This window comes from Dipteris shenzhenensis, chromosome 5 (genome assembly GCF_047967505.1).
Source record: "Dipteris shenzhenensis isolate YYH24624 ecotype China chromosome 5, Dip_SZ_1.0, whole genome shotgun sequence".
NCBI classification, from domain to species: domain Eukaryota; kingdom Viridiplantae; phylum Streptophyta; class Polypodiopsida; order Gleicheniales; family Dipteridaceae; genus Dipteris; species Dipteris shenzhenensis.
Genome location: NC_141600.1, coordinates 29191785 through 29217272, shown reverse-complemented (window position 1 = coordinate 29217272; position 25488 = coordinate 29191785). Strand labels below are relative to the sequence as shown.

At 43.0% G+C, this 25488-nt stretch overlaps 1 protein-coding gene across 2 annotated transcripts in view; it reads right to left on the bottom strand.

Moving 5' to 3' along the window:
• ORC3 (origin recognition complex subunit 3) overlaps positions 1 to 25488 on the bottom strand; it is a 95716-nt gene that overhangs the window by 36058 nt on the left and 34170 nt on the right. The window contains exons 12-14 of one of the 2 annotated variants that reach the window (XM_087375043.1): positions 20320 to 20576; positions 16224 to 16313; positions 5828 to 5903 (exon numbers count right to left, since the gene is read on the bottom strand). In XM_087375043.1, coding sequence (XP_087231169.1) covers positions 5828 to 5903; positions 16224 to 16313; positions 20320 to 20576 — 423 coding nt within the window. The remainder of the gene's footprint in view (positions 1 to 5827; positions 5904 to 16223; positions 16314 to 20319; positions 20577 to 25488) is intronic. The other variant, XM_087375044.1, reaches the window with a different exon arrangement.

Below are 25488 nucleotides of genomic sequence, written 5' to 3'. Positions count from 1 at the left end.
TTTTATATTTTCCTGAGTCACTGTGGTCTTATATGTTATGGGAATTTGATGTGTTCTGGTGCCCATGTCAAGGGGCTTTTCATGTGTGTATATGGGGGAGCATGCAAGCTTTAATGTGCATGCTAATGTGTGTGGGAATTGTGTGACTAGAGGTCCAAAATGTGCATTTAATGTGATTTGGGAGAAATGTCTTAAGAGTGGTAAAATGTCACTAGTGAGGTGGCAGAGTAGGCTGAGGTGGCTGGACTGATTGAGAAGGCATCGTGCTCATGCATGTGGCTACGTAATAGAAGAGGGAAGCTTCTGGTTGATGAGCGAGCATGGTACATGGAGTCTTGGGCTTGCAGATAAAGGAGAAGAGGGACGAGCTGTACAGGGAGCAGGTGCGATGGTGGAAGGCTCCTAGAGCGAAGAGGACAAAGCAGCGCAAGGATCACAGCGGTGTTGATTGAAGGGCTATACTGTAGGAGAGGGATTCCGTAGATGAAAGAGGCTGTGTGTGTGCATAAGCGAAGGGCTGAGCGCCTATGAAGAATACGGGCTAGTACGTGGTGAGAAGGGAGCTTTGGGAACAAGCGTAGCCTTGCATCGGATGGCGTGCGTTGATTGAAGGCTAGAAAGAGCCGTACGGCTGGTACGGAATCTGAAGCGTGGGTTTTGTACGGGCTGCAGTACGTGGTTGTACGGGTTGTAATTGTTAATCAGTATGGGCTGGTAGTACGGTGCCTTGATTACAGGCTGAACAGGCACGTACGGGTCATTTAAGATGTCTTCTACGAGCTGTACGGAAGATGGTCATCATTAAATGCAGACTGTACGGATTACTGTGTGGTGTACGGGCCTGCTGTCGTACGTATAATTGTACGGCTGCTTGTACGGTGAATATACCTGCAGGTTTACAGATGATGGTACCCGCCAGTTCTTCTTTTGAACAGCTTGTGGCCTAGGGAGTAGTGCTGGCCATTGAGCAATGGGCTGTGGGTTCATAGTGTTCTGAGGCTGACTGCTTTCTGAGTTTTTTTTTGGGGAAAAGTGCAGTTCTAAGTTCAGTTTGTTTCGGGTTGTGTAGTCTCTCCCCTCTTTCAAGGAGTCTGGGTGTGTTCTAGTCAGATTGTGTGGGAGGTTGACTTGTTACTTGCGTGCTCTGGGTACCCGCTCTGAAAATCGGTGCATAAGCTCTACCTTGAGAGCTACCACATTACAGTACTGATCCCGGAGAAGTCCTGAAGATACGATTTTGTCTCTAGAGTTGGATTCTGAAGAAGTGGATATGATTGTATGGGGTCAGCAATAAAGTACTCAATCATTTTGTGTTTGTCTGAGGACAGTCCTGTGTTTCTTTTTTTTTTCATATCAACGACAACCCACCCCATAGATGATGTTGTTGATGAAGACATGGTGGTGTATAGATCACTCAGTGATGGTGCAAGTTTCTATGCTGTCAATGATGGTGCAAGTACAGTGTGGCACGATTACGAAGTGGACAACGGTGTGAATGATGGTGCAAGCGCTAAACCAAGAAGAAGTACAAGAATCCTTGGGAGGGAGTACATCGAGAAGGACACAAATCCAGAGCATGATGACAAGAGCCAACCTTCAATGTGAATGAGACGGAACTCGACCCACATGACAAAGGGTCCGTTATGCTAGGTGAAGGGAGATGAAGGGAGGGGAACACAGCACGAAGAAGCATTGGAGTAACCAGGACAGATGAGAAGAAGCATAGTTCATTAGGAGGAATGAATCATGCACCAATGGGAGTTACACCAGATGGCAAATACACCAAAGAGGAGATACACTAGGCAAGCCCTTGACTCTAGCCTCTATGTCAACTCACGCTCAATGATCGAATGCCTTCCCCCATCCTCCTCAGCTCCCCTTCGCCTTCATCAGCTCTTCCCCTAGAAATCCCTTTTTCCTCCTTCCTATTGGTTGTCCCTTAGCCATTCCAACTGCTCGGCACTAATGGCTTCAACGGAGTCCCGACTCGCCAATCGGTGCAACATAATTACTTCATGTGCACCTCCTGACTGTTCCATGTGCTCCTCTCATTTTTTGATGTGCACCTCCTAGCGCTTCGGACTCTCCACGTGCAGCTCCTGCCACTTCTACTCCTAGTTGGTATGGAGCTGCCTCTACACCACCATGTGCACCGGTAGTCATTCCATGACCCCACTTGTCATGTGTGATTGCTTGCATCGAGAATTGACACAATGTCACTGGTTGACATGGGTCGACATCTAGTTGGCATGTTGCTGTTGGTTGACATGGTTGTCACTGGTTGACATGTTGTCAACTAGTTGACATGGTTGTCCATTGACCACCAATCTTTGACATCTGCTTGCTGACATGTGAACTTGAATATGTCAAGAAACAATCATGCACGCCTTGTCTTTGGGTAAATGCTAAGTAAGCAAGAGAATGTCTTTGATTGATAGCTTGTATTGAAAATTTGCAAGGTACTACATTTGATGAACAATGGTGTTTTGGGATCCATTGTTCGAACGGTTCATGGAAGGAACATCCAAATGTTTGTTGCTGAAATGTCTTCTAACTTGCAACACGAATAGAATAAATTAAATAATTGTTAAACTCTGAGCTTATGTATGCTCACCCATATTTTCATAAAAGTATTACGAGGGATGGTATGGTAAGAGATTGGTTACATAGAATGCTATCCATGAGCTCTTGAAGCCTTCCAAGGCTCGGTAGGGTAGGCTTATCGCCAAAAGTCATACCAAAAGAATACTGCACAGGGGAAAGATTGACAGGTGCATGCAGCAGAATTCTCCATGCCACATATCTTTTGCTGAAAACTCCAGCATTGACTTGTATACTACTAGAGTGACTTGTGACAATTGCAGTTAATTTAACTGAAGTTTAGTCCAGATGATCTTTTACTCTTGCATAGAGCTATTAATGGTCATCATGTAAATGTTCTGTTTTAAGATATAGTACTCACAACTTTATTGATATGTCATTGATACAGGAATCTAACAGTTGATATAATTGACATGATCTTTTACTCTTGCATGGAACTATTACTGGCCATCATGTAAATGTTCTGGTTTATGATACTAGTACTCACAACTTTATTGATATGTCACTGATACAAAGATGGAGTCTAACCATGGTGGACAGTAACCAATCTTATGTAGTGAAGTTCACCTACGGTTATTCCATAGTGTGGGATTGAAACATGCCCCTAGCATCCTTGCTTATTCAAGAGTATGAAGAGATGCTACCTTTCCACATCTTGAGTATGGACAGCATCATCACGTTGCTTGGCAAGGCTCGGTTGATCCCTCTCAGAGCTCTATCACGGAGTTCTTTCAGCTAGATCACATGGACCCCAACGAGGCGAGGCCTCGACATGACCGTGACCCAGAGCCCGTGACCCGACAGCTCAGACAGAGAGTCGACACACATATCACACTTGGAGACATCCCCTCCTTGTTTAGAGTTGGAGCCTGACCGACGGGGGTCATAGTAGCCCTGGTCAGACACAGAGCTACGACCAGGAGACGTGCCAGGGCTGCACCTCTGAGTGGCCGACAGCACTCTATTGCCGACTTCATGCCTCCACTGCTTCATCCATCCTGATATCTTGCTGTTGCTGGGGATGATGATGATATTGATGATGATGCTGAGATTGATATATAGTCGACTATCGACATGACTATGTTGTACTTAGGACTTAGTACTGCCATTTTGCATTTTCTGCATTTTGCATTTTGCATTGGTATGGACGCTCGTTTAGTAGCTCCACTACCACAGCTCGTTGTATCAAGATTTTCACAGTCTCATAGACCCATCGGTCTTCTGAAGACTTTAATAAACTTTGTTTCTTTCTTTCTTTCTTTCACCCAGTTTTTGAGCAATCATATAGGCTGATCCTTAAAGAGGAAGATTAAATTGCCAACAATTATTGAATTATATCTGTATCAGACATATTCATCCTTATAAACCTCCTTGGGAGCATCAATCATTTTGGTGGGAAAAAGGGATAGTACCATGCACCCGCTACTTTACAGCTAACAATGAACGATATGTTTGTCTATATCTAAGAAAGTTTGTCATCATGCTTCTTGATGATACACTTGTGTACAGCCTAGTTTATCTGACCAATTAAGACATTTTAGTGTGGTTTTGAGTATCCTTATAAGAGAGGTTCTTTAGGCCAAGATGCCCAAGTGTGAGTTCTTAAAGAGAAAACAACTATATCTTGGTAAAATCATCTCTGTTGATGGTATCTGTATTGATCTTGAAAAGGTTCAAGGTAGTCGATGAGTGACCGTACACTAGAAACTTGGAGCCATATAAATACTGCCTCCACTGCTTCAAGCATGAATTACAACAAAAAGCTCCTTTTCATGTGTATGGCAATTTAACCTTTAGCTTTTGACTACCAAAAATTACAGGTTGAACAGCCTAAAACAAGGATGCACCAATGGCATAATGATCGGAATCCATCTCAACCACAGAGGGTTTACTCGGATTCACAATATACAACATATGTGCAATAGTCCATACATGTGCTTCTAGAGTATGTGTCCAAACATTAAGTCTATACTAGATCTATTTATGAGAAATCCTGTCCCTCCTCCCAGTCCATAATAGATCTATTTATAAGAGATCCCTTTCCCTCCTCCCTTCAAAAGATTGGAAGAGGGGTAGCACAATGCACACATATTCATGGATGAAAGTCTGGAAATTTTAGGTGTATCCTAAAAAGGTCCCACCTCCATGACTGTTAAGGAAACCAATTTCAAAACTGAGAAGGTGGGGGCTTCACAAGGAGAAACGAAGGAGAGGGTGGATAGCTAGTAGGGTCATACAATTTGGTACAGGCTGTTGTAGAATGGCTGTAAAGTGTTGTACGGATGGGTGTGAGGCGCGCTGAGAAGGGGCAGAGGGTGTGATAGGGGCTGAGAGAAGGCAGGCTGAGGGGAAGAGCAGCAAGTGGCGAGGAGGGAGAGCAATCCTTCCAAAGAAGTATTCACATACATATGCATATTAAAGTCTCTAAGGAGCTCCTAAAGATATTCTTCAACAGATATGCTTTAACAAGAACTAGGCTTTGACAATCTAAAAGACGCTAAACTATTTCACCAAACAATCCAGATGCATTAAACAATAATTGCACAGCTTGCCTCAACCTATATATCATCAACTTCACATATGTCTTGGAGCAGCAAAAGGCATGCACACAAAGGCATGGGATTGAGCTTGTGCCTTCCCAACCTAGCCATAGCAATCGAAGATCCTAGCAATAATACTCAACCTAAAGCAGGGCTATTAGAATTGACAAAATCAAGGAGGATTGTATCTTCATTTACAACTACAATTCACATTTCAATTTGCATTCATAAAATTGTGCCCAACATCTTTCATTAATGCACTGACTTTGCTACTTACAAAGATTTGTATTCAAGATGTGTACTCAACTAAGCTTGCAGCTTAATCAATGGCCATAGTCATGCCCATAGTATATGTGGGTTGACAAAGTTCTCTAGTACAATTTAGATCCATGTCACCAATAACATCTATCATTATAGACTTCATTCTATCAAAACAGCTTCAAACCATCTCTATATGCTTATGTGCTTATATACACTAAACTGATCTAAATGCTACGATGCACCTTTTGAAGCCTTACGTTGAACTATTGGCATGGCCATGGAGATTGCGTTTAAGAAACTATGTGCAACCAATTTTACTTTTTTAACTTCATATGACGACCTTTTTTTTAGAAATTAAAAAATCAAGAAAGAAAGATAGACGCCCAACAAACCAACACTAAATCCAAATAAAGATAGCTACATGCCTGCCTTATTGTGGCCACATTTCGAAAACACACGATTTCATTGTACGGTAGAGATTCCAAAGGGATAAGGTCTTGCCTGAGACAAGCAAAGCAAAACCATTACTACATACAATGTTGCTATTTGGACTAGTTATTACCGATTCAAAAAGTAAGAATCATTGCAAATTAAAAACTACATCTAACACAACTACAATAGCATGCTTCATAATACATCATCAGCCTGCACATGCACAAGAGAGGGAGAGAGATGTATGTGTGACAATGCTTGCATCCATGTGCCATGTCTGTGTGTAGTTGTATGTGGATGTTCGTGCATATGGGCGTACATGCTCGTGTGTGCATCTACATCTTTATCCATGCATGCGCATGAGAGAGAGAGAGAGAGAGAGACAGACAGACAGATAGACAGAGACAAAGAAGGTGTACTAACGTCTACAGGATACCTCACGGTCTATGAGACAAGATACAAGATATATGTAACCCATACAAGCCACTGTGGGCTGAAGCAAAGGGCTCACTAAGGTAGAGACATAGACAGAGATAGAGACAGCGAGAGAGAGAGAGAGAGAGAGAGAGAGAGAGAGAGAGAGAGAGAGAGAGAGAGAGATCTTTTAACTTCTGTGGAAAACCAAAAAGAGCTCTGGGACCAATAAGTAGCTTTTGCACCAAATCCCTGATATGAGAGTACATGGAGCATCTCCATAGCAATGCATGAAACCATGATTACAAGAACATAACTATTTCTAAAGTTATCCTAGTATGGCAAGCATTATATCAATTTAAGATTGAGAGCCTTTAAGCTTAGATTTGAATTCCTTTCTTTCCGTAAATAGCCCATTTTCCTTCCTTCTTGGCTTTCTTGACTATGCTGGGTTACATGGCTCATTGTTTAAGCTCATTTGAGATGAGCTCTTCTAATGTTCAAATCTTTGTGTCGTTCAATTTGTGAGTTTGCCTAAGAAACTTTATTTTTTTACCATGTTTATGATCCCACATGTGCCTTTATATCTCTATACAAGATTGGGTTATTTTTATAAGGTTGTTGAACCCATATCTACAATACCCTCATCATTATACCAATTTGCCCAATGGTCCCATAATTAGTAGAGCCAAAAGATAGTTAGATTTTGCATATGTTCCGTGGTCTCCTCATGAAGCTTGACTATGTTGATTTTGTTGTCCACTTCTACTATGATCTCTTGTTTCATTGACTTTATCCAAGTGTAGATCATTTTCCAAACCGTATAACCAAGTTGTGGTGTAAGAGGAAATGTAATATATTTTGTATTACCTTTTGTATTACATTTTATATTCTATTTTTGTATTATCTCTTGCACAACTTCTTGCGTACTAATACTTTCCATTTCTTGGACCTTTCTCTCCATTGTGGCATGTCAAAGCTTGAGTTCTCGAATCTCTTGTTATAGCTTAAAGATCTACTCCTAAGGTCTCAAAATGCTCATAGGCCTATTATAGTGTCTCTAGTATGTCTTCTTAAATGGCATTAGTGTAGAACAAAGACAATGGTGGGAGCACAAATATTTGTTTGTTGGGGTTGAAGTAGCAAAGGCCTTCATTTTGAAACCTTCCATCTGCTCCGTGTTTTAAGACTGAGGGTCTTTAGGTTTAGATTTGAAGTCTCCAATTAGAGCCATTCCATCACGATAGACTGCCCATTTTCCTGCTTTGCGTGTATCCTTCACTTTAGTAAGTTCAGTATTCCTTTGTTTGAGCTGAGTCAGGCTGAGCTCTTCAGATATCCATACCCGTGTACCTTTCAACTTGTTTGTCTATCGGAGAATCTTAACTCGTCCTACCCTCTCATTGAAATAAACTTGCACTTGTGTCCCCTTTTGGGAGATACAACTGATGTCATTGTCATCCCACTCAATTTGTGGTATCCCCTTCTTGAGGCATGTAGATTTCTTCTGTGTGTCCTCCTCATCATCAAAACATCAAAGACAATCCTTTGGTAGTCCCCCAATGCGCAATATTCTCTTATTATGTACTATGGCTTCTTGCTCTTTTACTTTTGAATAGAGATCTGTTTTATTGATTTTGCTGTTGGCCACAATGGCCATTTCTTTCTTGGCTGAGCTGACCTGAGTGGTGATCATCTCTTTGTAGAATCCCGTAGGATAGAATAGATGCATCTTGCAAGAGGTGTGAGAGCACAATGAAAGAAAGATGGTAGTTCTCTATATGATTGTGAGAGAGAGGTCTCTCTCTTATAGAAAGGGGGAGAAGATAATACCTTCCGTACATAAGTGGCAATCAGCCCCTACATCAGTGGAAATCAATCCCTACATCAGTGGGAATCAATCCCTACATCAGTGGGATTGCCTTTGTCTTACATCATCACTTAGGTCACACACTAGACACATCATAGCACTTGATGTGCCTTTACAACACACACAAACACACATGTGACTCCCCTAGATGCACACATGCACCATAGAGCAAGCCCTTGATCATACTTATTCCAACATACCCTTCCTCAAGGGTTTGCCTCTTGCAGTGTCAAGGATACATCTAGTCTCATAGTTTCTCATGCCATCTCATGGTGATCAAGGATAAATCTATGGCTAGGATCTCATGCTAGCAAGGGTTCCCAAGGGTGTGAGGTTCACAAAAATGGGATAGACAAAACACATATCACATGGTCTACATCATATGGTGACCAAAGGTGATTTACATAACATATTCTTTTTGGAGTACTACTCCAGGCAGAGAATAGCATCTAATGCTAGGCTAGGCTAGATCTAGAACCTAAAGCTCTGATACCAAGTGTAGAATCCCGTAGGATAGAATAGATGCATCTTGCACGAGGTGTGAGAGCACAATGAAAGAAAGATGGTAGTTCTCTATATGATTGTGAGAGAGAGGTCTCTCTCTTATAGAAAGGGGGAGAAGGTAATACCTTCCCTACATAAGTGGCAATCAGCCCCTACATCAGTGGGAATCAATCCCTACATCAGTGGGATTGCCTTTGTCTTACATCATCACCTAGGTCACACACTAGACACATCATAGCACTTGATGTGCCTTTACAACACACACAAACACACATGTGACTCCACTAGATGCCCACATGCACCATAGAGCAAGCCCTTGATCATACTTATCCTAACACTCTTCAACCCTGGAGACAAGTGTTGGTGCTGGTGGAGATGTGCTGCATTTTTCCATAACCTCTGCAATAATTTATTGCTTGCCTTCACTCTCCATCTCCTTCACCTTTCTTCCAAGAGCTGCAAACATAAGCCTGAGCTCTCTCACTTCTTGCTGTAGAAAGTATATTGCTCCTATGGATCAGATCCAATCCTCTGCTTGTCGTGCAATGCATAGGGGCTGGGTGTCAATGTGGAGGCTGCAACGTCAAAGTAGGAGGGCTTTCTAATCGGTGTAGAGGCAAAAGTCTTCATTTTCGGGAATTCCATAATGGCCTATGCAGACTTTGATGTGCCCTTTTGTTGCAGCTAACCACCAAGCTGAGCCAAGGGCTCAGCTCAGCCTGGGATGAATTCGAACAGCTGCTCCTCTGCTCTGGCAGCTGACTGAAGTGTTGTACGGGGGTTAACGGAGGGAAGGGCTGTACAACTAACGGAGAGGTACGACAAGAGCTGTACGGCTGCACGGAGATATATAGCTATACGGAGAGGTGCGGCTAACAGAGAAAGAAAGAGAGAGAGGTATGGCTGTACGGCTGAAAGAAAGATTTGTTAGCGTCAGCAAAAGGACAAAAAAGCCTATGAGACCAAGAGACTAAAGTCAATCTAAAACACCGCCCGAGGAAGAACAAGAGGTGTCTATAACACCCCCACAAATAAAAGATAAATGAAGTACTGGTGAGCCTTGGAATGACAAGAAAGACTCTATGTGTCATGAGTAGTTCCTATCATGTCCTAGCATGTATCATGACTCAAGTGTCAAACCATCAGTCATGAGTAGTATGAGCTTCGTCTGACCCAACTGGAATCCCATCAGGAGTACTGTCTAAGAACAAATCTTGCCATCCTTGACTCCTCTCCATAGGGAGAACTCATGACATCATGAGGATGCCTGCAGCCTAGATGTTGCAATGACAATCCCCTTGATGCACATCGTGAGACCTTTTCCCAATCTCCTACCAATCAAGCATGCTTGAAAGTCAAGGTCTCAGCCTTGAAGTCATAGTTACCAAGGGACAGCGTTCCCTCTTCCTGGAACGTGGGAACGCCGTCCTTGGAAGCAAGCTGGCCGGCCCCAAAGCATTCCCAAAATTATTTTATTTCATTTTATTTTATTGCTGTTTGAAAGTTTTAAATGGGTATTTTAGAGCTTATATAGAAAGTTTAAAGCTCTAAAATGTTAGTTTCTTTCATTTTATAACATAGTTTTCTGTCATATGATGGTGTCATGTATGATGTGGGGTTCCGGTTCCCATTTCCCATCCCGAACCCACACCCTGAATTTGTGGAACGTTCCCATTCCCTAGTAACTCTGCTTGATGTCTCCAAGTATGTGGTCACCTCATATCTATGGCTGTATCCCATGGTGAATCTCATGAGTATAGACCTAAGTCAAGTGACCTTGTACGAAGAGTGTGGCACCCTCTAATCCAGATAGTCAATGACACCACTTTATACATGGGTAAAAAGACAATGATACCTCCCCAAAATCTCATGGTATCTAGGGTATAAAAGGGCATGCTCTTCTATCTCCACCTCCTATGTCAAAACGTGTATAAAGCCTCAAGCCTCTATAGTGTCGAGTAGTTAGATGAAGCCGTCCTCACTCAAATAAAGGAAATGCTTTTAACGGAAGGCTATCTTGGTCGTGAGAGGCTACAAGGGAGACATCCATGTCCAATGGATGTATATTTGCCATAGTTCATCCCAAATGGTCAGATGAATCTCTTGTTATGTCAACCGCAAGAAGGGGACATCTAGTGAGTACTTAGATGATCAATGTAACATTTGAAGACTCGTGCATACCCCAATACTGCTCATCTCCCTTTGCTGCAAGCCGCATAGATGATGAGAGGCCCTCACAGCAATCTTTGTCGGCCTACAGCAGTCGAGCCTAGCTACTTGACTGGGTTAGAGTGATGATATGAAACTGAAACGAGCAGTTAACAAAATCATTGACAATCATTGGCGATGGCACATGCCTAGGCCCACCATCTAGTCAGTGCCAAACCACCCACAGCGAAGACCTTGACATTGACTCCTTTGACCATATTAATAAAGCACAATAAATATATTACATAAGTCGGTCCTCTAAAGGACAATGTCGACTGACCCTTCCAAGGTCATGTTACCTCACCTAGAGCATAACAAAACGAGGCATTTTGACGGAGTCTCAAAGCAAAGTCTGCCAAGATAATGCCGTGCAGAGTACACCTCTTAACGCAAGATAGCATCATGACTTAGTCTCTCAAAACCAAACCACTCATCTTCTCTAAGGTCTACTGTCCAAAAAACACGTGCATATAGGATGGCTGGTTGGACTGAGAATCAAACAAGAGTGACTTCATGTTCACATGCTAGAATTGTGCCTGGAAGCACTATGTCCCTCTACTGAAGCGTATCCTCTAGTCAAGCATGTCGTGTCTACACCATTGGTTTCATGGTGAACATGGGAGCTATGCAGAGGTATATTGTATACACATGACCTAACTATCTCAACCAACTCCCCTCCGATCGCAAATGTCGTGGGCTGAAGCTAAGCATCATTTGTATTGAAGATCATGGCCTTACTTCTACCCAAGTTGACATGTCTTGACTCTTAAATAGGCCTACAACACTATCAATTGCATTTGTAGTCACTCTGTTGTGTCAGATTTCAGATTGACATCCTTGGCATATAGTAGTATAGATATGGTAGTCTATGCTAAAGTCCAACCTCATCCTCCTAGTGGATATATATCTAGATGAATCTAGGAACATGCCCAAACTCATCCTCTTAAGCACAACACAGTGTGCAGTTTCAATCTCATGATAGTCACTCATAAGATTGAAAAACGTAAACGCCATCCGGCAAAGCAAGGATTGGCTATTATAATATCTTCACTAACATCATTAGCTTGCTAGTGTGTCCACAAAAAATGCCACCTCAACAATGTACAAGCAAAATACAGAGAGAGAGAGAGAGAGAGAGAGAGAGAGAGAGAGAGAGAGAGAGAGAGAGAAAGTTAAAGTCTACGAAAGATCGATGGGTCTATGAGACGAGTAGAAAACCTAATACAACAAGCAAAAGAAATAGGCTGCTCCACAAAATCTAAGCAAGCCTTCTTGGTTAGCCATCACTTCATACAACGCAAACACAGACACACAATTCATCGCTTTTTGAGTTACTCCCGAAAGAATTAAAGTGAGCTCTTGCTCTAGCCATCACCCCAGATTAAAGCAATTCCCCAAAATCTAAATTCCAAAACCCACTATTATATATGTGGCAACGTGATCAACCAAAGACACCCATCCACCACACTAACAATCCTACTATGATTGATTTGATATTTGGCACATGGAGCCATGTGCAACCATGAAAACCCATTAAGTGGATATGCTGCTAGCTGATCATAAGCTCAAATTCTTTTGTGCCCGCTAGGATGGAGAGAGTTGTGAAATCAGATCATATCACCTTCTGCCTCTCTATCATAAAGTGAATGGAAAGAATATAAATTATTGCAATTCTTCACAATCAAAATAATTATCATGCATGCATATTCTCTAGTACAAGTGCACACAAGCAAAGATGACAAGGATCATCATCTCGCTACCTGCTTCAATTTTTTAGGGCAATCAATTCAACAGCTACATCATACATTGTGCGCTGCTGAGATATTTTGCTCACATCACCAACAAGACTACTAATATATCCAATTCAATAAGGCTTCATCCAAGACCTAGAGCATCCACGTCTCCATCCAAGGCTAGCAATACTCACCATGTCATCATCAAAAGGGGCATTCTCTTCATTACTCAAAAAAACCAAAACCCATATGAAACCACCTCTCCCATCATAATCCTCCCCTAAAACACATAGCAGCAGGCATAATCAACATTCAAAGAAACCTCCATCTCCACCACGAGTTACAATAGCCTTGCATATACAAGGCAGAAGCAATGTCATTGCTAGACCTAAATGCATCCACAAGTGTATGTAACAATGGTATCTGCTCCCTTCATACTCTAGAATATTCTTTTTGGCCTACTAGGAGTAGAAACAATGGTGCACGTGCAATCTCATAGAGAGTAAGAAGCAATGAATCACTCCACTTTTCCCTCCCAAGAAACACGTAGTAATTATTATTAAAACAAATAGTAATGTGCAACATCATAAAAGCGATGACCGAATAGTTAGCCAATCATAGGTGTTTGTGCCAATTTCTCCAGTGATGTCCTCAAAAATGGCCTGTCCTTGATTAAGTAGTGCTTCAATAACCGCCGTTTCTTCAACCAGCTTCTTCAAAGTAGTGTATCCTTACAAGATCACGATGTTGATCGTATTCAACCTTCTTTTTCAATACCTTTGCAACCAATCAATTCATGCCACTTTGGGATTACAGACAGGCGAGAATCATATGGAAGGGTATTGCAAGACTTTTCAGCACTTTTGTTTGCCTGCCCTTCTTCATGACCTGGGGATCTGTGGCTTGGCTCACTCTTTCAGGGCCCCAGGTCTTCTTTGAGAGACTTGATTCCTCTTGGGCTCTTTACATCCGACGACATCTTGTGGAGTCGTGCTCTCTAGAGGATGTTCCAGCCACTCTCTTCAGAGCTGCTCATTCCTCAGTTGACTCTCTTAGCTAGCATTGCAGCATGGCACATTTGGAGAGCCGGATGCACTGAGGCTCTGGAGGGTTCTCAGGTTCACTCTTCTCAGATCTTTGCCAGTACTTGGACAGACACGGTACACACTCTGATGGCCATTTGGGCGACCATGCAGGGATCGTCTCGAGCAGCCTCCTCCAAGAGAGTTACTTTTCTCAGAGATTGGAGAGACTCTCCCTTCTTTGCTGAGACTTCTACAGGGTTGACTTGGCATTTTCAGCCTCAACCTTGGTTTCTTTCGACCTCATTCCTCTGAGGTGTTTTCATTACATGCTTAGCATGTTGTATTTCCGCACAGAGCTTGCTCTAGCGAGTTTCTTTCTTACTTAATAGAAGTCTCCTTTTTGCCCCAAAAAAAAAAAAAAAATCAATTCATGCCATATGCCTCCCGTAAGATAGCAAATAAAATTGTCATCAAGCAACCTTAAAGATTGAATGATAATTTTTCAAAAAATCATGCAGTTCCACATCAACCAATATGCTAGCATGTAGTGGCACAATGCAAATGCTAGAAACTAAGCTGAAAATGTGGGCAACATCCTCCTTGGACCTAGAAGACTGCACACAGTAATAGTTCCGGATACCAATATGCTATGTGGAAGTCCATATAGCTTTCCAGATAAAGAGCCAAAGGACGCCATATTTTCAAGAATGTCCTTGGACCGAATTCTCTTGAATCTATTCCTCCATTCCTTGCATGTCTTATATGTTTTGCCTTTGGTTTAAGTGTCGTAAGCAGCACCTATTCCCGTCTTCTGAGGTAAACCCCCTTGAGAAGTCTGGCTATTCAACTCATATCCTCTACTAGCGAAAGGCTCATCCTTTGGGAGAAGAGATTATTGGCTTGCCAAGCACAAGCCTTGTATTGAGAGAAGCGTGGAAGGTGGTACACAGATTGGGAGGAAATCTTGTGCTCCACCTTATCACATTCTTACAAGAAAGAAGGCAATCTTCTATCATTCCTAAGAAGGATGACACAATGAGCAATCAGCAAACTTTAAGAAATGCCTTAATCAATCTAGACCACTATGACTATTGCACTCACACTAACAAGTTTCTTACGTTTGATCTTAAGAAATTTTGAATAGCCCATAGAGGTGACCAACCACGACCATAATCACCTTGTAGCACCCAACTAAAGCTGTATTAGGTAAATCCCAAAAAATTAGTCTCCAAGCAATACAGCATTAGTGTCACCAAGCTGTAAATACTCCAAAGTCAAAGTTCCAATTGACCATTTATTGATCACAATCAATGAGTCTTCATTTATTTAATTATGTTCAAAAAGTTATATTTATTTGGTCAAACTATTGACTTCAGTCAAATATACTTAACTCTGGTTAAGTAAGCCTAACCCCGATTAGAAGACTTGGCTTAGGCCAAGATGGTTAACTATGATTAACCAAAGAACCAAAGCACTGACTTCGATCAAAGAGTGTTGACTTCAGCCAACAAGACTTGGCTTACGCCAAGAGGGTTAACTTCAATTAATCAAGATGTGCCAACCTTGGTTGGAGAGACTTGGCCATAATTAAGGCACTTCTACTAATGGTCAAGCCCCTTAATTACGATCAAAAGGGTTGACCTCGATCTACTAAAGAAATTGTTTTATGTTTATGTGCACATGTTTGCTTGGTGGGGACGCCAACACAGACTAGGATTAGTCTAGAATTGATTTGCATGCAAAAGCGCTAACGATTAATGCCCTTTAATTAATGGTTGTAGGTTCTAAGAGGGGCAAGCGCTATGGAGCCCCCAAGAGAAGCCCATGTGACCGACAGCTATGAAGACTCTAGAGTTTTGCCCTTTGAGGCATGTAACTAAAATTTAGTTAGATATTTTGACACTTGGCATGTTGCCAAAAGAAAAGAGCTGAGAGCTCTATGTAAAAAGGAATTCACGTAAGATTTCCTACAAGCAGCCCGTTAGCTGAATTGTAATCTGTACTCAGTTTTCATTGAATGAATAAAGACCTTCGGGGGGGTCCAGCCCAACGATTGTCTTGGGCCCGAGAGAGAGAGAGAGAGAGAGAGAGAGAGAGAGAGTGCGTGATTTCTCAAGGTAGAGTTTTGCTCAGCAAGAAGAAGAAATAGACGCTGAATTTTGCAAGACAATTGCAACAATTAGGCAGTCTCAATGATTGATAGACCAATGGTTCAATATGTATCTCAGCAACCTATCATTTATCATCCTTCGCACACTTTGCAACTAGAGTCACTACTTCATATTCACGGTAAAGTCTATGAGCACAAGTGCAATGGACATATGAAAAACCTGTTTCAAAACTATATCATGATAATTTTTTGAGTCTTCTTGATAAAGTGCAACATATGAATACTGTAACTGAAAACTTATGACTTCAATGCTATTTGCAACATTTGAAGAACATGGTATCTACACACAAAATTCATACCTGCATGCTTCTCCATGGAAAGATATAGAGTTTGCCTTTATCATAAGGCAATCTTTAACAAAAATAATAGTTTCTAAGGCAAGAAACAAGGTAATTTGTTTCAAAGCCAGAGGAGGCAAGTACATCAAGGGCTAAGAGGTGGAAAACGAGCTTAAGAGATCCATACCTTATCATGCGCTCCAATAGATTAGCAGCCATCTTACCATGGATCCTTGAATAGACTTTTTTAGGCACTGCTATACTCCCTACGCCCATCCTATTTGAGCACAAACATAATGAGACAACACCAAAAGAGAAAATTTTCACATTGAAACACTACTTGATGTACATCAAAATCTATTAAAAAGGAAACTCTTATAGAAAGACATGCAATAAGCTCATCACAAAGTCCATGCATTACATGCCCATTTTCTCATGAAAGCAAATTGCCTTTTTCTTTCTTTTCTTCTTTTTTAGTATTTTCTTTTTTTCCTTTTTAAGTGTGATAAAAATACATAGAGTCAAGAGAGAAACACACATAGAGTCAAGAAAGAATCATGTGAAACTTCATAAGAAATTATACAAAAAAGAAATGAGGATGTCAGAATTAATGGTACATGTCAATCTTTTTTTTGTTTGCAAAGAAAGGAACCTTCTATTAATGCTTGAAAAACTTCATGCAAAACAGCAGCCCCGAAGACGCTGGTATGGAAAAAAAAAACCGATAAAGGCTGAAAGAAGAAACCAGCCTATTCCAGAGAAACCCAGCTCACTGCCTAGGGAATCTCTGGTACAGGGGCCAACAGCCAAGTGGGGGGACTATACAGCCAGCGAATCCCTCGTGGAGTGAATATGTAGAAAACCCCTGCAGGCCAAGCCTTGCAAAAACATGCACACCTCGCAGCAGTCGCCCTAGAGCCTGGGGTCCCACACTCCCAAGTGGAGCACAGGGTGTAGATGATATCCTGCCAGATGGCGACCAAGGTAGCCGAGGGTGGAACCGGATGCTCACCCGTCACTAGACTACTGTGAGCAACCCAAATGTTCCACACTGTGACATTGGCTACTACCTCCCACACTCTATCCTCCGGAGGGGAATGAGGATCCGAGCTAGTAGGAGGAACTGCCTCGTGGGGCTCTATCCTTTGAATGCTCTGACCCTGTATCCGGTAAGCTGGAGAGACCTCATCAATCTGGAATGTGTGACCTCCCTCAGTCAACCGGGCCACCATCCCCCAGGTGTAGTCCCTCTGAAGGCTCTGCATGCGAGTCATAATCCTAAGGGCTCTCATCCAGATCCTCACTACACTACAATAACTCCAAAGGCAGTGAGGGATCGTCTCCAGAACTCCAACAAGGCAACAGTGCCCCTCCACTCACATTTGCTCCAACCACGGGCCTGTGGGGTAAGCCTCCGTGGGCGGCCAGCCAGAAGAAGGAGATCTTCCACAGCCACCACAAACTAGACCATAGGCATGTCCAAAACCTGGCACGAACCTCTTGGGGCACCCTCTGGGCCACCCAATGCCTCTCCCTTGAAGGGGTCCAAGTCGAAGTGTCCATCTGAAGCCTCCTGCCAATCCAGGTGGTTAGGAAAAGAAGGACACCTCGTCCACCCACTCCGTGAGGCCAACCCTAGAAGGCCAAAAGCACTCTCTCGGATCCCACTGGCCCTCCCTCAAGGGCCTACCTTTCCCAAAGCCAAAGGTGCCATTTGGGGACATCCTACTCTAGAATGCTAGAAGGATCAATGAATCCCATCCAGACTCCCGTCCATCTCTGGGTCTCTCTCAGTGAGTGCCTGAAGCAAGGCTCTGTGCCCTACACGGAAGAAATCGAGTTGATTCCTGCCTCGCTTGATCATCATCCTCAAGGGGACCCCAGTTCGAGCAAACCAACCCAACCAACAGCTGTTCATCCATGTGCAAGTCCCTCCCACCAAGACTCAAGGATGGTGAGATCAATCTCCCTCATCCGCTGCCGATCCCCTCGCATATGCGCTATGGCTCCAAGCCTCGTCTCTGCCTCCATGGGTAATCTACTCCATGTACCAAAGGAGCAAGCCGGGCCGCTGTCCCAGTGTGAGTCTGATGTCCCAGCATACGACGTACGTCCATCCTTATCTCTGATCTCCAAGTGCCAAATGAGGGGCTGTCGCTCGAACTACTCCTTGCAACGGGGCTGAGCGCTGATGAGGCCACCTGCTAATCTCTGCCAGATCCTATGTAGGCTCCTCATCATGGGGGGGCCCTTCCCCGTAAGGGGGGCCTTTGAGAAGATCCATCTGTGCGATTCCTACCACTGCCCCCAATGCGTGGGGTGTTCCAGAGAAGCCCTTGCTGTAAGAGGAGCTTCTAGGGCTCTTCACCAAGGGTGAGGCCGCGCACAACCAACTTGCCCCCACCTGGCATGTGAGGTATCTCGTTGTCTAGCCCCACGCTATCCAGCAGAAGCCAAAGGCGCTCCCCCACTCTCGAATCTCATGTGTCTCCTCAGAGCCTATGAAGAAACCAATGGATTTTGTCCAGTCGATCCATGCACTCGAGGCCTCGCAACAAATAGCCAAGGCTCCCCTAACTCTCTCTCCATGCTCACTGTGGTGCCCTCTACGTACAAGGTTGTGTCATATGCAAACTCTAAGTTTAGCATCTTCTCCTCTTGTCTGATTAGGAGCCTCAATCCTATGAGACCCGCCACCTACGATCTCAAGTAGTAGCCCAATGCCTCCACCACAAAAAGGAAAAGAAAGGGAGCTAAGAGGCAACCCTGGTGGACCAAGCAAGAGAGAGAAAAGGCCTGGCCCATGTGTCCACCGATAAGCATCTCACTAGAGCTCCCCGCATAAAGCGCAAAGACTCCTCTAATCCACCTGTCTGAGAAACCCAACCTCTACATAGTGCCCTCCAAGAAAGACCACTCCACCCTGTCTCCTGAAACTGATCGACATACACATCAATGTTGTATGGAAGGTGTACAGCAAACGATCTCCCATTGCATTTAAAGTTGCCCTGCAGCCCAAGGGATTGGGCAATGTTCAATGAGGATGATCTCATGTCTGCTATGAAAACAGTGGTGAATGATAGCCTTGCTCACAAAGGAGGGTCACGAATTCCAAATCGAGGATATACTTGCTTACTTAGTGTTGAGAAAGGAGACCCGTACACCTAGAGATCCAAGATGCCATGCCACCCTACAAGCAGCACCCCTCGAACCTGCCAGAGACTGTTTGGGAGACAATAGCCAACATCAAAGGATGGCACATCCCAGTAATGCACTACAGTCTTGTCATGGGAGGATGGCTGCTGCCAGCCTTCCCAATATATTGCTGGACATCATATATACCTTGCATGCAATCTAGCAAGGTATTGAGGGCACTAGGAGGAACACAAAGTATTGTCCGCATTTCTGTATTCTCACAGATCGAGGACAACAAAGCATTGTCAATGTTTCTCCAAGGATTGCCTTGCAGGTTACCTTCTCACGGATCAAGGAATCGATTGGGTGTGACTCCACCATGCCAGCTAGTGGCACCTACTCCTAGGATACCTTAGGCAATGAGGCAGAACCCTAAAAAGCAGGCTGCAAAGCAGGTGGTCTCTCTCTTTCTTGTGAGCAGCCTCACAGATAGCTGCTCTTGTATCAATTTTCAAAGCATAATAGAGCAGGTTCTTTGTTCGGTTGGGGGGAACAAAAGGAACTGAAATTGACACATGGAGAAGCACAACACTATGGCATCATCTCAGGGAGTAGCTCTATTGCAAGTGTGAAATGCATGAAATACAAGACCCGACGTACAAAAGCAACCAAAAGTAGACTAGCTAGTCTCCTTGCTGTATTAATGGAATTGAAATCTTGAAGGTTACAATAGTTTCGCCTAAGAGCAGCTCTACACATAACACAATGAAGGGATTTCTGACACGATCTGTCCAATAATGAGGGGAAGATCCTTTTTTGGAGGGGGAGAGGCTGCCCTATACTGGCCAACTGAGGAGTGGCGTGGCAGTTGCACAATTACGAGAGACGGTCCCTCGAATGAATGTACTTCCAGCTCCCAATACAGGATTTATTCCAAATCCTCCTGTATCACTGCTTGTTCTTAAGCAAAAAAACTGGTTTTATATAAGCAAAAAAAAGCATAGCTCCAATTTGTCCACTTATAGCAGAAATTTCTCAGGAGTATGCATATGTCAGGAGCAAAAATCTTCTCTTTCTCTGATTGAAATACATCTATACTTATTCAGACTAGTGTAGCCCTTTTTTCTGAGGATAGCAGCATTGCTGACCTGCTTAGATTTGAATGATTAGACTCTACATGCAATGTGGGTTGATCATCCAAAATCTTGCTTCTCCCAGATGTATCACCTTCAAAAAATTTAGCATTCGTAATCGAATTGCGTGAATTTATCTGTTTTTCATGTGAAGTTGATAGAAGCTTTTTCCTCCTAACGTATCCATTGCAAGTATTAGAGTTTCCAAATGCATTCCCTGGCTGAGCCTCTGATGTCACTTTCTGTAACAAAGCTTGAATTTCAATCCTCCACTGCAAGAGCATATTAACCTCATTAGCAATTGTTTATTTGAATGTATAAAACTCAGTTGTGTATAGGCATTCCTGCACACATTCTAAAGCAATAAATACACAATTGCCACAAGCACGCACAAGCAATTATGTGCTACAACTGACATACACACAATCCTGACATACACACAAGCGCATACGCACAAGCAATTATTTGCTACAACTGACATACACACAATCCTGAAGACAAAAAGCATCCAATTCTAAGTAGATTCATAGATCTAGCAAAGCTTTGATGTCTCCAAACCCGGTTTCCACCCGCTCAATCAAACTATGAATAAAAGCCTGAGGCTTATATTTAAACTGGGCAGCACAAGCTAAATTCAATAGAAGCAGTCTTCACATGCAGAAGGTTCATTCACAAAATAACAAGCCATTCTGACATGCATGGTGCTAACCATGTGCGAGGACAGCAACATTAGGTTTAGTTTACAGATTTGTCCACTCTAGGAATCCATATATGTGGTCTAGCACTTTGCAGAGCTAAAGGCAGACAGATCCATCCCAAAGGCTAGTAGGTTCGATTTAGAAATGTCCACTTTAGGTGTTCATATATCTACACATACCTGGCCTGCTATTTTTTCAAAGTTAAACGGCAGACATAGCCATGCCAAAGGCTAGCCTGTAAGGCAAAGGCTACTGCAATTCTTACTGCCTCACTTGAGCATGATCATCATGAAACATTCAAGTAAAAATTTCTCCCTGCATAGAATGGATGACATACTTTGGTATTTCTGGCCCATTATCAGAGCCAAAAACCTGAGTTCGTTTTAACACTCTAGTCAGAGACTTTTTTGCACAAGAAAATATGGTGAGTTTTGAGGGCTTCAAAGACACAGTTAGCCATCAGAAATGCTGGTGCTCAAGAAAAAAGCTAACTAGCCACAGTTTCACATCATCCCATAACCATACAGGAGAAACAAATTTTCAAAAATTCAGCCTTCTCAAAGCAACAAAAATAGCAGGTGGATCAATTCGGAGGTTAGGATGCAAAGATGCTGCATGAGCAATGTACCATTGCTTCTCCCATAATAATGGCAACAACCTACATTAGGTCTTCTTGACACATCAGAAATGTCTGCATAGGAAGACTTCCATGCCAAAAGAGCCAAAAAAAAAACATGGAAATATGTTTCCTCCTATGAAATCTTGATAGGTGGCTCCAAAAACAAGTCGATAGTGGAGGGGTGACATCAAATCTCTCCCAAAGTGATCTTCTGGTGGGCAACTACCACAAATCCCGAATCTGTGATCCCTTGGCAATATTGTTGGAAACCTGGAATGTCCTCCATGGGGCCACTACATCGGTTCATCTTCAATCACCTGGGTCCCCTGATAAGTCTGGAAGGGGAGAGCCACCATACAAGCAAAGTCAACAAGCAGTGTCTCCACCTCTCCCAAACTATAGAGAAATTTAAGTTGCCTCCCTACTCCCAAAGAACGTGATGACCTGTGGGGGGACACCTATGCCAAAGAAGAACTGACTAATGGATGTATCTCCCTACTCAGAGGAATGGCTATATCAATTTGCACACTACGCCTGCAAGCACCTCTAAAATACTGTGTAATGGTGTGTTCTCTTTCATGAGGGCAGCCATCTGAATGCTTCTCTAGGCACCCACTGTGGATGCTAACCATCCCTCCCATCTAGACCACTGCATGTATCTTGCATAACCCAAGGGCCAGCCTAAATTATCCAAGTTAGCAACTTCACATGATGGGCTGTTTATCAATCTCATCCTGAATCTGTGGAGTGCTTCATATGTCTAATCCAACACTAAGCTCTCACAATCATTGCCTATAAAGGGGATGAGGAAATCCTATGTCAACTCTGAAAAAATCCATCTGATGGTCGAGAGCCAATCACCACAAAGAATCCCGTAGGTAAAGAAATCCTTCCATTGACACTTGCCAAGTAGGAAGGATTTAATGATAAGCAAGGCAATGCACTGAATGTATGAAGCAATGATGTTCAGTCCATCATCATGTAGTATCAACTGTACCATCACATCTTGACCAAAGGGAGTTCTGCATCTGCCTCCTGATCTGGCAAATTGACGACATGAGAAGATCCAATAGGATGCAATAGAGCAAGCAAAAGCCAAGAGTACCTGGGGCTCTCAAGGCCGAATCGAGAGTAGTAGCACCCTTGTAGTAGTTTCCTCCTAATGGACTTAAGAACTGTAGTAAACTATTGAGTGGGCCTGATATACGCACCTACCTGGCAGCCCAAGTAGATAGCTATAGAGCCCCTCTCAGTACAAGTAAAACCCAACAAACATATGGATCGTTGCCAGTAAATACAGCCTCCTACTACCAACAAACAAAAGGTCTCCAAGGCAGCCTTGAAGGAATGCAAGTTCACAACAATAGCCTGCAGGACCATAGCTCTATCATCTACAAACTTGCAGTCAAGTTCTCAATGTTCTGGAATGGAGCACGGAGTCCAGCGACGTCTATGTGCGAACAAAAAAGCAGCTCATAGCCTCTACCACAAAGAGAGAGAGTAAGAGTGCTGGGGGCATCCCTGATGGACTGATCTTGCAATCTGGAATCTGTGTCCTCTAGTGCCTTGAAGAAGCACCCAGTTATGCGCCGAGCAATATAGAGAAGAGACTTGTGTGATCCAAGACCATGAGAAGGCCATATGTCCAAGAGTACCCTTCCAAGAAACCCAAGTCCACTCTCTTATATGCTTGCTCGAAGTCAAGTACGAGGATGGCCAAAGGCCGATGGCTCTATTTGGCCCAGTCAACTGCTTGCAAGAACAAGAAAATATTATCAAGGATGCTCCTATCCTATGCAAATCTAGCTAGGGTCTCATGAATGGAACCAAGGGGAACTGATGGAGTCTCACGCTCATTGTCGATGTCCTCATTCTTTATTCTTCATAGAATTTTTTGTCGATGTGCCCATCACGTGCAATAGTCACAGATCAAGCCTCTCCTCCTGGCATGAGATTCTACTCTCCTTTCTTAACTCACCACCATAGAGACTACATCATCGAAATCCAAATAATAAGAATTCGCCCTCAAAATTGAGACAAGTTTAGAATACCTCATGGAAGACTGTACGCAAAAAGGCTGTGGCATCGTCATCAGCTCATACTCCAAGTGCTTGGAGTTGTTTCACCAATGGACTGCACCAGCTCCTCAAACTATGTATAATCTCTTGTCATGTCTATGAAAATATGCATCAACTCCCCTTCAATGACCGGCATACTCACAATGGACACACCAGATCCTTTTAGAAAGACGATATAGATAATCTCTGGGAAAGCAGGCAAGGTTGAAGATGTTGGAATTGGAGAGTGCTGAACCATTGTAAAAGGGAGGGGTCAATCGTGGCTCTCAGGTGGCTTCAGTTCAAATTTGTTCCAGTGAATCTAAGAGCATGATTGTCTGACTAAGGAACACCTAAAAGCAGCACTCCTAGTTGATAGGTAACAAAAATCAGCCTGCAAATCCAACTGATTTTGAATTTTACATTTTTTTGTTGATAAAATCTACATATAGTTTTTCAAGTGTGTTAACGTCAATTTTTACAAAACAACTAACATCAAGAAATTTTTTAGAACCAAGTAAATACCCACTTTTTTCCCCGAAGAGAGGCCCTGTCATCTTCCATCTTTAGAAGACATTAAGCATGAGATAGATCTTGTGTGTGATTGATAACCTAAAGGAAGTATGTATAATATGAGACAAAGCAAATCATCAGGATTACAAGTTCTTCTTCAAAGGAAAGCCTGAAGTTCACAAAGGCTTAAATAAGGTAGATCCATAATGCCTAGATATGCACCAAAATGTATATTAACCAAGCCAAGTATAGTTGTCCCATGACAATTCGGCTCAACCTGCATCTAAATCACAGTCCCTACTTTTGCGCTGGCATTACTGGAGACAGGTTTCTTAAGGACTCAGACAAGAGGCTGCTTAGAAGGGCATACCATACGCTGCCCTCCAGGACAAATGTAGAGTCCTTGTGTACTCACACTATAAGAGAGATGCTGCCAAAGTTCCCACCCGAAAGGATTAACAGATCAAATTCATAGAAACATTATGGGGTTCTTACCTCTTGGACTTTCTCTGTGCCCCTAATTGGCATGATTGAAAAGTGGACTGATTCAAGTGAGATCCATGATGCCAACGTCTCAAAAATCCCAGCAGCCATTCTTTTAGTAAATGACCTTGCACTCCTTGCTAAGAAATATGCACTCACAATCACTAGCACACAGCAAAAAGGTCTGAATTACAAACCTCCTTGTGACAGAAACATTGCTCTGGGCTCCACGACACAGCAGTTGGGAGTGCAACTCCCATTACAAACCCATATTGTAAGACCGACATGAAATACTTTACTCCACCTAACCTAGCAAGCATCAAAGCAAAAGAAGCCTTCACAACTTCCCTTGTACTAGGTCAAAGACAGGCATTTTGGAGCACCATTCACATCTGCCAGACGATAATTTTGGTGCCCAAATTTCTTCAGCTATCCATCGAAGAAAATATACCTAGATGAATCCAGGAACATTCCCAAACTCATCCTCTAAAAACACAACATAGTGCAGTTTCAATCTCATGATAGTCACTCATAAGGTTGAAAACCATGAACTCCATCACACATAGCAGGGACTAGCTACTATGACATCCCCACTGACGTCATCAGCGCCCAACAGTGGGTGTAGACCACAATATAAAAATATGCTCTCACACATACAGATCCACACACCCACGCATACTTGAGCACCCATTTATACAAAGTCTTCGAACTGAGTTTCTGTCGGCACTCCGGAGGTGAAGGGCAGACTTAGCCATGACGAAGGCTAGCAATAAAGGAGAAGCTAATCAAAAGTAGTCCAAAATCTCTTCATTCA